This window comes from Bufo bufo, chromosome 4, assembly GCF_905171765.1.
Source record: "Bufo bufo chromosome 4, aBufBuf1.1, whole genome shotgun sequence".
NCBI classification, from domain to species: domain Eukaryota; kingdom Metazoa; phylum Chordata; class Amphibia; order Anura; family Bufonidae; genus Bufo; species Bufo bufo.
Genome location: NC_053392.1, coordinates 66,207,867 through 66,220,569, shown reverse-complemented (window position 1 = coordinate 66,220,569; position 12,703 = coordinate 66,207,867). Strand labels below are relative to the sequence as shown.

Genomic DNA, 12,703 nt, shown 5'->3' with positions numbered 1-12,703 from the left:
GACGGATCCGTTGTGAAACACCATTGAAAGTCAGCGGGGGACGGATCCGTTTTCTATTGTGGTAGACTGTGGCAGAGAAAACGGATCCGTCCCCATGCCAGATCCGTCTTGCTCCGCATCCCAGGACGGAAAGCAAACTACAACAGTTTGCTCTCCGGTCTGGGAACGCAACTAAACGGAACGGAATGCATTTTGGAGCGTTCCGTTCTGTCCAGTTCAGTTTTGTCCCCATTGACAATGAATGGGGACAAAACTGAAGCGTTTTTTTCCGGTATTTAGCCCCTATGATGGATCTCAATACCGGAAAACTAAAACACTAGTGTGAAAGTGGCCTTACGGTGCCTGCTTATGGAAGAGAGGTACTGTTACTTGTTTGTTTTAAAGGGATCGTTCAAGGTTTTAAGATTAATGGCCTTTCTTTTATCTGACCCCCATTGATAAGCGCCGTCCATGTGCTTGTGGCCGTGTCTGATACGACAGCTCAGCCCCATTCATATGGATTTACAGCAGCCGAGCCGGCGGCTTCTTTTTGCTTATCCTAAGGATAGACAACCCCTTTTTAAAATATAAACTATGTCAGATCTGTCTGGCAAAGCTGCCACCCTTGTAACTAGCATTTTCTTACAAATTACTGTAATTTTAGATGTCGACAGCAATATTTATGTAAGAAAATGCCGCAGCACCACTTCCATAATGAATTCTTCACACCTCACTATCTCAGTAGATATTAATATGCACTTACCTCTGATTACAGATTCATGCCCAAATAAATGTATCATTTATTAAAATGAACACCTCTGAAAAGCAGTAATATTGCCCTCATTTTCATAATTCACATCCACTTGTAATAACTTTTTGAGATAGGATTACCTTGGATATTTTTCGTTGTGTGTACAGGTATAGCAGAGCTGAGTTTATGCCTTCGCACAGCCCATGACGATATTAGGCTGCGTTATTTCAGATTTTCGTGTTCATTTCAACCCATTCTCCAAGCTCTTTGATCATTAAAGGGGTATTCCAGTTATACATAGGATAGGGGATAACTATCAGATCGCTGGGGGTCCTACCACTGCACCATCACTGATCACGAGAATGCTCCTTAATGAGAGACCCCATTTAATGCATGGAGCAGCTGGTCGGAAAAATTCAATGCCGTTCCATCTCCGGTGCTTTCGTCCTTTTCAGGGGGCCTCCATGGGATACGGGGCCCCCATTCTCATGATCGATGGGGAGTCCTAGTGGTAAGATAGGGGATAACTTTCTACAGGGTGAGTCGCAGCACACCCTTTTTTCACAAACAAAAAGGAAAATTAAATATCTGAATACCCCAGCAAGTGATGGGTGAGGGGGCCTATCTTTTAGACTATGCCCAGAACATGACCACCATCTTGAAAGCTACTATTGGAATCAAATTTTTTAAATGGGAAGTGGGTCATGTAGCATATCAAAGAAGACCAGAATTTTCTCAGAAATCAATTTCCGCAATCAGATTTGCAATATCTCTTGTGGTTCAAAATTTACCAACACGGAAAGTTGCAACAACAACCGGGAACGTTCCCTGTGATGCACAGCTATTTGATGTGTTCAATGTGTTGTCCCTGGTGCTGAACACAGAACTTTAGAAGTTTGACATTTTGAGCTTTCTGTGTTGGTAACTTTTGAACCACAAGAGATATTGCAAATCTGATTGTTGCAATCAATTTCTGAGAAAATGCTGCTGGTCTTCTTTGATATTCTACATGACCCCCTTCCCATCCGAAAAATTAGCTCTTGATCCAATATGACAGCTTTCAAGATGGCGGCCACGTTCCGGACATAGCCTAAAAGATAGGCCCCCTCACTTATTACTTGCTGGGGTATTCAGATGTTTAGTTTTCCATGTCGTTTCTGAAATTGAAGGGTGTCCTGAGGCTTTTGGCTCACCCTGTATAACCAGAATACCATTTAAGTAATTGCCTTTTATAGAGCACTCAACTAGCTTACTTTACAGGTATATTAGAGAAATGTCTGTACTCTGGATTTTGGGGTTGTACACCCATTTTCCTTTAACTGCTGCTCTTCTTCCCCTCTCACAGCATGAGTTCCCCATATAGGCTGTACAGAGACTGCAGCATCGTCCCCTCCTCCCCTTCCACTTGTATCTTAATAAGGCTACTTTCACACTAGCGTTCGGGGCTCCGTTTGTGAGCTCCGTTTGAAGGCTCTCACAAGCGGCCCCGAACGGATCCGTCCAGCCCTAATGCATTCTGAATGGACGCGGATCCGCTCAGAATGCATCAGTTTGGCACCGTTTGTCCTCCGCTCCGCTCAGCAGGCAGACACCTGAACGCAGCTTGCAGCGTTCAGGTGTCCGCCTGGCCGTGCGGAGGCAAACGGATCCGTCCAGACTTACAATGTAAGTCAATGGGGACGGATCCGTTTGAAGTTGACACAGTATGGCTCAATTTTCAAACGGATCCGTCTCCCATTGACTTTCAATGTAAAGTCAAAACGGATCCGTTTGCATTATCATGAACATTCATGGTAATGCAAACGGATCCGTTCTGAACGGATCTAAGCGTTTGCATTATAGGTGCGGATCCGTCTGGGCACATACCAGACGGATCCGACCTAAACGCAGGTGTGAAAGTAGCCTTACTTTGTGACTGCAGACAAGCATTTCCTTGAAGGCTTTTTCTGATTATTTTCAGAGAGGGAGAGGGAACAGAGAGGTACAGTGCCTTGCAAAAGTATTCACCCCCTTGACTTTTTTTGTGTTTTGGTGCCTCACAACCTGGAATTAACATGGATTGTTGGAGGATTTGCATCATTTAATGTACAGAACATGCCCGCAACTCTGAAGATTTTTTTATATATTGTGAAGCAAACAACAGATAGGACAAAATATACTACGTTTTATCTTCGGCGAAAAAAACTTTAGACTTGCCTGAATGCCGGATCCGGCATTTTTCCCCATAGGATTGTATTAGTGCCTATGAGTGCATTCAAAATACCGGAATACCGGTAAAAATGTGAAAAAAGATACTAGACGGATCCGTCTGTCCGCATGACAATCGGAGAGACGGATCCGTTCTTGCAATGCATTTGTGAGACGGATCCGCATCCGGATGCGTCTCACAAATGCTTTCAGTTACATGCAGATCGGCGGATCCGGCGGGCAGTTCCGACGACGGAACTGCCCGCCGGATCACACTGCCGCAAGTGTGAAAGTAGCCAAACAAAGGGGGTGAATACATGCGCACATGCCAATTTTCTGTTCTCTATTTCTAAACAATAGTTTTATTTATATATTTTTCTCATTTCACTTCACCAACTTAGACTATTGTGTTCTGATCCATCACATAAAATTCTGATTAACAAAACATTGAACTTTGTTTAAACTGATGATCTGTCCTCTGGATAGATCATCAGCATCTGATCGTCGGGGGTCCAAAACCCGAGACCCCCACTGATCAGCTGTTTGAGAAGGCAGCGGCGCTCCAGCAGCGCCGCGGCCTTCTCACTGTTTACCGCTGGCCGAGTGATGTCACGACTAGTATCAACTGGCCTGGGCACGGCTAAGCTCCATTCAAGGGAACGGAGCTTAACCCCGCCCAGGCCAGGGATACTAGTCATGACGTCACTCGGCCTGTTTGCCTTTTCAAACAGCTGATCGGTGGGGGTCTCGGGTGTCGGACCACCGCCGATCAGATGCTGATGATCTATCTAGAGGATAAATCATCAGTTTAAACAAAGTGCAGAACCCCTTTAAGGCTGTAATGTAGCAAAATATGAAAAAAGTCAAGGGGGGTGAATACTTTTGCAAGGCACTGTAGATGGTCTTGGAAGGTTAGGAGGAAGACCTGTTCTCCCTAATGAGATATATTTATCAAATACAAAAATCCACCCCCCTTCCCCCTCCGCCATAATGACTGGTACACTTTGAGTTATCACAGTATACATGCAGTGAAGAGTTAATTGACAAATACATCTGTGTATGACTTTGTTAAATATTCCTCAGTGACTGTGTGAGATACATAAAAGAACATCAGTAGATTTCTTTCCTTATGATGAAGTAACAGATTTGTGAGACTCCTGTCATGTGACAAGCTGTCTATTACAGGAGAGACGCGGTGTAATTGTGCCAGCCTCCTCTAATTGACAGCAGTGGGAATAATGTGTGGAAATATGTCTAATGGTATGAATTTACATTCAATATTGTATGTATGACTATGAAGGAAGAAGAAATGACTGCAGTCATAGTAATGATACATATAATACAGGATATCACAGTCTAAGTGACGCAGTGTATGCAAAGATAATACTCTCCCCATGTCTTTTCCTGTAAATTCTGCAGGCATAGATAGTAGTGCCTCCCTGAATCTCCATATAATGTAGGTACAAATAGTACCGCCTTCTTATGTCTCCATATAATTAATATAGGTACAGATATTACTGCCTACCTGTCTCTCCATATAAATAGCATACTCAAAAATATTACCACCTACCTGTCTCTCCTTATAAATAGCACAGGTATAGATCATATTTCCTACCTCTCTCATATAACTAGTGTAGGTACAGATAGTACTGCCTACCTGCCTCTCCTTATAAATAATGTAGATATAGATATTACTGCCTACCCGTCTCTCCATATGAATAGTATAGGTACAGAAAGTACTGCCTCTCCATATAAATAATGTATGTACAAATAGTACTGCCTACCTGTCTCTCCATATAAATGTAGGTGCAAATAGTACTGCCTACATGTCTCTTCATATAAATAATGTGGGTGCAGATAGTACTACTGCCTACCTGTCTCTCCATATGAATAATGTAGGTGCAGATAGTACTGCCTATCTTTCTCTCTATATAAATAATGTAGGTTCAGATAGTACGGCCTACCTATCTCTCCATATAAATAATGTAGGTGCAGATAGTACGGCCTACCTATCTCTCCATATAAATAATGTAGGTGCAGATAGTACTGCCTACCTATCTCTCCATATAAATAATGTAGGTTCAGATAGTACGGCCTACCTATCTCTCCATATAAATAATGTAGGTGCAGATAGTACGGCCTACCTATCTCTCCATATAAATAATGTAGGTGCAGATAGTACTGCCTACCTATCTCTCCATATAAATAATGTAGGTGCAGATAGTACTGCCTACATGTCTCTCCATATAAATAATGTAGGTGCAGATAGTACTGCCTACCTATCTCTCCATATAAATAATGTAGGTGCAAATAGTACTGCCTATCTATCTCTCCATAAATAATGTAGGTGCAGATAGTACGGCCTACCTATCTCTCCATATAAATGTAGGTGCAAATAGTACTGCCCACATGTCTCTCCATATAAATAATGTAGGTGCAGATAGTACTGCCTACCTATCTCTCCATATAAATAATGTAGGTTCAGATAGTACGGCCTACCTATCTCTCCATATAAATGTAGGTGCAAATAGTACTGCCTACATGTCTCTCCATATAAATAATGTAGGTGCAGATAGTACTGCCTATCTATCTCTCCATAAATAATGTAGGTGCAGATAGTACGGCCTACCTATCTCTCCACATAAATAATGTAGGTGCAGATAGTACTGCCTACCTATCTCTCCATATAAATAATGTAGGTGCAAATAGTACTACTGCCTACCTGTCTCTCCATATGAATAATGTAGGTGCAGATAGTACTGCCTATCTTTCTCTCTATATAAATAATGTAGGTTCAGATAGTACTGACTAGCTGTCTCTTCATATAAATAATGTAGGTTCAGATAGTACGGGCTACCTATCTCTCCATATAAATAATGTAGGTTCAGATAGTACGGCCTACCTATCTCTCCATATAAATAATGTAGGTGCAGATAGTACTGCCTACCTATCTCTCCTTATAAATAATGTAGGTTCAGATAGTACGGCCTACCTATCTCTCCATATAAATAATGTAGGTGCAGATAGTACGGCCTACCTATCTCTCCATATAAATAATGTAGGTGCAGATAGTACGGCCTACCTATCTCTCCATATAAATAATGTAGGTGCAGATAGTACGGCCTATCTATCTCTCCATAAATAATGTAGGTGCAGATAGTACGGCCTACCTATCTCTCCATATAAATAATGTAGGTGCAGATAGTACTGCCTACCTATCTCTCCATAAATAATGTAGGTGCAGATAGTACGGCCTACCTATCTCTCCATATAAATAATGTAGGTGCAGATAGTACGGCCTACCTATCTCTCCATATAAATAATGTAGGTGCAGATAGTACGGCCTACCTATCTCTCCATATAAATAATGTAGGTGCAGATAGTACTGCCTACCTATCTCTCCATATAAATAATGTAGGTGCAGATAGTGCTTCCAACCTATCTCTCCATATAAATAATGTAGGCACAGACAGTATTATGTTTCCATTTCTTACTGAAAATAATGATACACAGATGATACTACCTCCCGTAATATTAATAAATCTTCATGTATTGCACTTCATAGCAGTCAGCTAAGTTAGTTCTACCTCTCTGTATCCCTCTGTGAATGATGTAGGCACAGTTAGTTCTGCCTCTCTGTATCCCTCTGTGAATGATGTAGGCACAGTTAGTTCTACCTCTCTGTATCCCTCTGTAAATGATGTAGGCACAGTTAGTTCTACCTCTCTGTATCCCTCTGTAAATGATGTAGGCACAGTTAGTTTTGCCTCTCTGTATCCCTCTGTAAATTATGTAGGCACAGTTAGTTCTGCCTCTCTGTATCCTCTGAATGATGTAGGCACAGTTAGTTCTGCCTCTCTGTATCCTCTGAATGATGTAGGCACAGTTAGTTCTACCTCTCTGTATCCCTCTGTAAATGATGTAGGCACAGTTAGTTCTGCCTCTCTGTATCCCTCTGTGAATGATGTAGGCACAGTTAGTTCTACCTCTCTGTACCCCTCTGTGAATGATGTAGGCACAGTTAGTTTTGCCTCTCTGTATCCCTCTGTGAATGATGCAGGCACAGTTAGTTCTGCCTCTCTGTATCCTCTGAATGATGTAGGCACAGTTAGTTCTACCTCTCTGTATCCCTCTGTAAATGATGTAGGCACAGTTAGTTCTACCTCTCTGTATCCCTCTGTAAATGATGTAGGCACAGTTAGTTCTACCTCTCTGTATCCCTCTGTAAATGATGTAGGCACAGCTAGTTCTACCTCTCTGTATCCCTCTGTAAATGATGTAGGCACAGTTAGTTCTACCTCTCTGTATCCCTCTGTGAATGATGTAGGCACAGTTAGTTCTGCCTCTCTGTATCCCTCTGTAAATGATGTAGGCACGGTTAGTTCTACCTCTCTGTATCCCTCTGTAAATGATGTAGGCACAGCTAGTTCTGCCTCTCTGTATCCTCTGAAGGATGTAGGCACAGTTAGTTCTGCCTCTCTGTATCACCTGTAAATAATTTAAGCCTAGATGGTTCTTTATCACTGTATACCCTAGTACATTATGTAGGTACATAAAGTACATCTTGCCTATACATGATGTAGGCATAGATGATACTGCCTTGCTGTATCCCCCGTAATTGATGTAGACACATAAAGTGCAGTATGTCCTCCCTGTGAATGATATAGGTCCATCTTCAGCCTCCCTTCTTCATCCTAACATCAGTTTACTGACACATTCAGATGAATGAGAATAAAGGTTTATCCATTAACTCCAAGCGCAGAAGAATGTTCCTCCAAGGATAAAAAAAAATAATCTAATTTGTTATAATAAGAAAGAAGTTGTTTAGCCTTTTACGTGGATGGTCCATTGATATCAGTGGATGTTGTGTAATGCTTTGTTTTCCGAAGCAGGATGATTCAATTATAGTCAGGGGAACCTTTTTACAAGATGGTGATTTTCAAACTGGACCATCCCTTTAAGAAATGCTATTTAATGTGAAAATCTACTTGGCTGGGTATTCTTAAAGAGCAAGTCAAACCGCTAAGGGATTGAAATTTAAAAAATACGTTGGATTATTTTTTTTTTTTACTCAAATTCCTTCTTTCCTAAGAGAATCAGTACATAGATGATCACATGTTATTTAGGATATGATAGATTTTTTTGTCTGTGGCTGGCTTAAGGCAAACTATGAAGGATTTGTACTTCGGGAACGTGAAGAATTCTGGGGATAAGGAAGCAAAGCCTCTGTTGGAAGCGATTAGTATGCTGTGCTTTATAAACCCAGGCGAGCTCATCAGTTTGCTAAGAGAGCAGCTACAGGGCAGAAAGCTTTGCGCCAAGGACAGACCCCAGAGGTCCCGCGACACGAGCGTCCGTCATACATTATACAAGATAGAACGGCCCCATACATATTCAATCTGATATGGGCAAATGTGTTTGTAAACCACAGCTACACTTGATATAAGCAGGAGCAGCGTTTCCACTACAAGCGCCTATACATCAATGTCCCCGATACAATGAATGAGAGTCCCATCTCGCTCTACATGATTTTAATATAATATCATGTTTAGACGTGGATGCCTTGCCATGAAAAATGAATTTAAGCGCAGTTTCCATCTATTTCTATTGCTCTCTACAACGTTAGTGCTACCTCATTGCCCAGCAGAAGAAACAATCATATTTGCTTTCAAATAACCCCCCCCCTCCACCCCCATTTTCCCTTGATGACTTCTACTCTGTTCATCACCCCCATATTCCCTCACCATAATTTGTTTGGTAGGTGAACAAGAAGGGGAATAAAAGTGTTTTGCAATTTTCATAATTATCAATGTCAGACTGATTTTAAAGGGGTTCTCCAAGTTTTTTTTTTTTTTAATTTAGTAGAGAGCAAGGGGTTGTGTAAAAGTAATATAAAAACACAAACAAACATACCCACCTTTTAAATATCAGGCTGCTCCAGTCTCCACCATTCAGATCCCCCATGGGCTTGCCGCATTCACTTGCTATCCATCATTCTCATGACTGCTGCAGCCAAGCACTGGCCTCATTATGGACGCGACCACTGAGGCCACTGTTTGGCTGCAGCAGTCTTATGAACAGTAAACGGCATGTGACCGCTGCAGGCCCAGCTAGGATCCGAGCGGTTGGATCCAGTGCAGCACAATACTAGTGACCATTTAAAAGGTGAATGTCCGCTAGTATTTTTTTTTCCACCCCCCCCCCCCCCCCTGTGCTACTTTTTAAAATATCTTGGAAAACACCTTGTAGCCACAAATGACCTACCGTAACCTACCAGAAGTTACCTCTGATCATACAGACCCAAAGATGCAGCAGCACTGTGCGAGTTCTAAGATATAACATGTCATTTTATCTCTTCAAAGGGGTTGTCGCATGAAAAATATTCTACAGTTTTCAAACCAGCACCTGGATCTGAATACTTTTGTAATTGTATATAATGAAAAATTTAGTATAGCCCCTGAGCTAGTCAATGAAATCTATTGCTTCCGTTTGCTTTTTTTTTCTTTCTAATTTCTCTGTCCACCTCACTGAGGTGGTCGCACATGCTCAGTTCCATCTACCATGCTAGCAGCTGCAGCAGACATGACATGCACCCTGAGCTGCCAGCCTGAAATTAATATAGCAGAACAACTGAAGCTAGAGATTGTCATGTACTATACGATATATCATTTTCATTTTTTAATATTAATTATGGGATAAAAACTTGAAGCTGCATTATTTCTAATAGTTAGAAGTAAATTATATATTTTTTAGGGGAAAGTTTGGACGTTTATAGGAGGGCTCGCACTATTGGCCAGCACATTGCAGTCAGCGCGGAGTAGCAGGACATGGTTACACCGTGCAGATCACATCCATGCAGAGTTTATTTATTTGCCAAACCTATTGAGAGTTTTTTCAGATTCCGCACACAGTATGTTGTATCGCGTCAAGGATTACAGTAAGGCCTCACGCACACGACCGTATGTATTTTGCGGTCCGCAAAAAAACGAACCCGCAAAAAATACGGATGACGTCCATGTGCATTCCGTATTTTGCGGAACTGAACAGCAAGCCCCAAATAGAACAGTCCTCGCCTTGTCCATAATGTGGACAATAATAGGACATGTTCTATTTATGTACTTAACAAACTTACGGAAGCGGAAGGCACACAGGGTATCTTCAGTTTTTGTTTTTTGTTTTTTTGCGGACCCATTGAAATGAATGGTTCTATATATGGTCCGTATATAGACGGAAAGAAAATACATTCGTGAGCATGAGGTTTGGGCACTTGAACATATTAGTGATATATCCAGAAAGGATGACTAAAGCATCTCAGGTGCTTCCAGGCACCTTCAGGATTATCATGGGAGAAATTTAGCGTCCCTCCGTGTTTCTGGTATCTAAATGTTTAAGCCCTCTAATAGGAGCGATGATTTGAAGTGCCGTCTGTTGGATCGAGAGGCGTTTGGATATTGACCTTGAATTCTTGTATATCTATAGAACTTAATTATCGTAAAGATCTGTTGACACATTACTAGGAGGTGTATACCGGTCCGACTCTGTATTCTTATATTACGTTATACACATATCTTTATATCACACATGTCCTATCGTTTTTCGTAATCCGTTAATATTTTAAAGGCGTTTTTCTGAGATTTTAATACCGGTGACCTGTCCTCTTGCCGACACCTGGAACCCCCGCAAATCAGCGGTTTTTGAAGGAACTGGCACTCGCAGTAGCACCCCAGGCTTCACACGTGGCCTAGGCCCAGCTCAGCCTCATTGAAGTGAATGGGGCTGAGCTGCGATACAAAGCACAGCCACTATACAATGTACAGCGCTGTGCTTGGTGAGCCTGGAGAAGGCCGTGGTGCTCATCAGTATTTAAATGTCCAAAAACCCCTTTAATGTTTTTCTATATGGCGCTCTTTAAGGGGACATCCACTAGGTGATTAAATTATTATCACCCGTGTGTAAATAAGCCTTTTGCTGAAAATTCATTGGTGGGACCCTCCCTTATTAGTGCAGAGTCTTTCGATGCTTGTCAGTCTATGATAAGACAGTTGTGTGGTCGAAACGCGCAAAGACTGCTCCCATGATGTTCGGTTTTTAATGTGAATACTGCCCGTTGGATCCGTCCCTGTAATTGCTGCTATTGTAGGTTATACTAAGTAGTGTGACCCAGTGAACTATGGTTAGAAGGCATCATAGACGTGTTTCATGTCCACCAACTATCTGGTAAAAGTCTGCTAAATGCGGGTCCTAACCAGGAGAGAAGGGGTAGGCCATAACTGTCTGTAATCACTACCATGGCACGGGCTGTGCCGAAATAACCCAACACCTCCTAGTTTAATAATATAGGAGCAGCTGGAGGTAAAGCCCATGGAAGTGAGTATCCTTGTCCTCGCATGGTATCTAAGGATACATGGGTGCTTTCATGTTGTTGTCGATAATATTTGGGACTCCATTGACAACCATTGCTTTATTTATTTCAGATATTTGCTGAGAGTTTGCTATGTTCGGGCCGTCATGAGAACATCAAGCTGGCCGGGCACATGATGCATTGTAACTCAGCCTCCATAGACCTTCCCGTTAGCATCAACTCCAAAGGCAAGCCGCAGTACAGGGTCAGCTACGAGAAGAGCGCGGAGCTGGTGCTGGCTGCCAGCAGAGAATACTTTAACTCGTCCGCCACCCTCACCGATGACTGTATGGATCTGGCAAGGTATGGTTAGCATGCTGTTTTTATGTGATTTATGGTATTTTTATTGTCTTTACACTGTGATCCTCTGTCTGGCTGCTCATTAGTTTCCACTAGGGGTTCTGTCATTTGCTAGCTGACTGTCCTGTCACGTGATGTCACCTTCACTACTGAGCATCATTGAGTTTCATTAGTCGAAGCCAGGGAACCGTAGCTAAAGGCTCATGGGCCCTGGGGCAAGAGTTCAGCTTAGGGCCCCCTTCCTTCAGTGCTTTGTGGCCAGGGGCAAAGAAGCACATAGCCTTCGTGCTGCCCGAGGCAAAAATTGAAACGGCGCCCCCCTCCACATGGCAAATTCTTGACCCAACCCCTTCCCTGAGCCAGAGATGTAACGTGACCAGGATCTATAATACTGGTGTCTACTTATGCGGCACAAGGGTCTTCTTGCCCAGTAGTGACTTCTAGCTCTGCACCCCAGGGCCGGATTAAGAGCATCATGGGCCTGGTGCTGAGGATTTTGCTGGGCCTTTTTATGGAAATATATACATAATATATAAAATCAAAATGCAAAGCATTTGTATTAAGACAAATGAAAAATCAAAAATTTGTAGTCATTCTAATTTATGTACAAAGCAATATATAAAAAAGGAAATATCGAAGATAAATGCTCAAATCACCAGGTGTGTGTCACTCAAAACAAATAAAATAAAATGAAATAGATAGTATGATGAGAGCATATAAAGTAGTGTATAAAACAATGTATAAAACATGCAATTTACCATGTATATGGGTACTTCCTAAAAGTATAAAACACAATACATACAGTCGTGGCCAAAAGTTTTGAGAATGACACAAATATTAGTTTTCACAAAGTTTGCTGCTAAACTGCTTTTAGATCTTTGTTTCAGTTGTTTCTGTGATGTAGTGAAATATAATTACACGCACTTTATATGTTTCAAAGGCTTTTATTGACAATTACATGACATTTATGCAAAGAGTCAGTATTTGCAGTGCTGCATCGTGCTGGAAAATGCATTGTTCTTCACCAAACTGTTGTTGGATTGTTGGAAGAAGTTGCTGTTGGAGGGTGTTTTGGTACCATTCTT

General features: G+C 41.9%; 1 protein-coding gene across 1 annotated transcript in view; it reads left to right on the top strand.

The window, feature by feature from the left end:
- NBAS (NBAS subunit of NRZ tethering complex) overlaps window positions 1-12,703 on the top strand; it is a 708,772-nt gene that overhangs the window by 250,051 nt on the left and 446,018 nt on the right. The window contains exon 30 of the mRNA XM_040427340.1: window positions 11,392-11,621. Coding sequence (XP_040283274.1) covers window positions 11,392-11,621 — 230 coding nt within the window. The remainder of the gene's footprint in view (window positions 1-11,391; window positions 11,622-12,703) is intronic.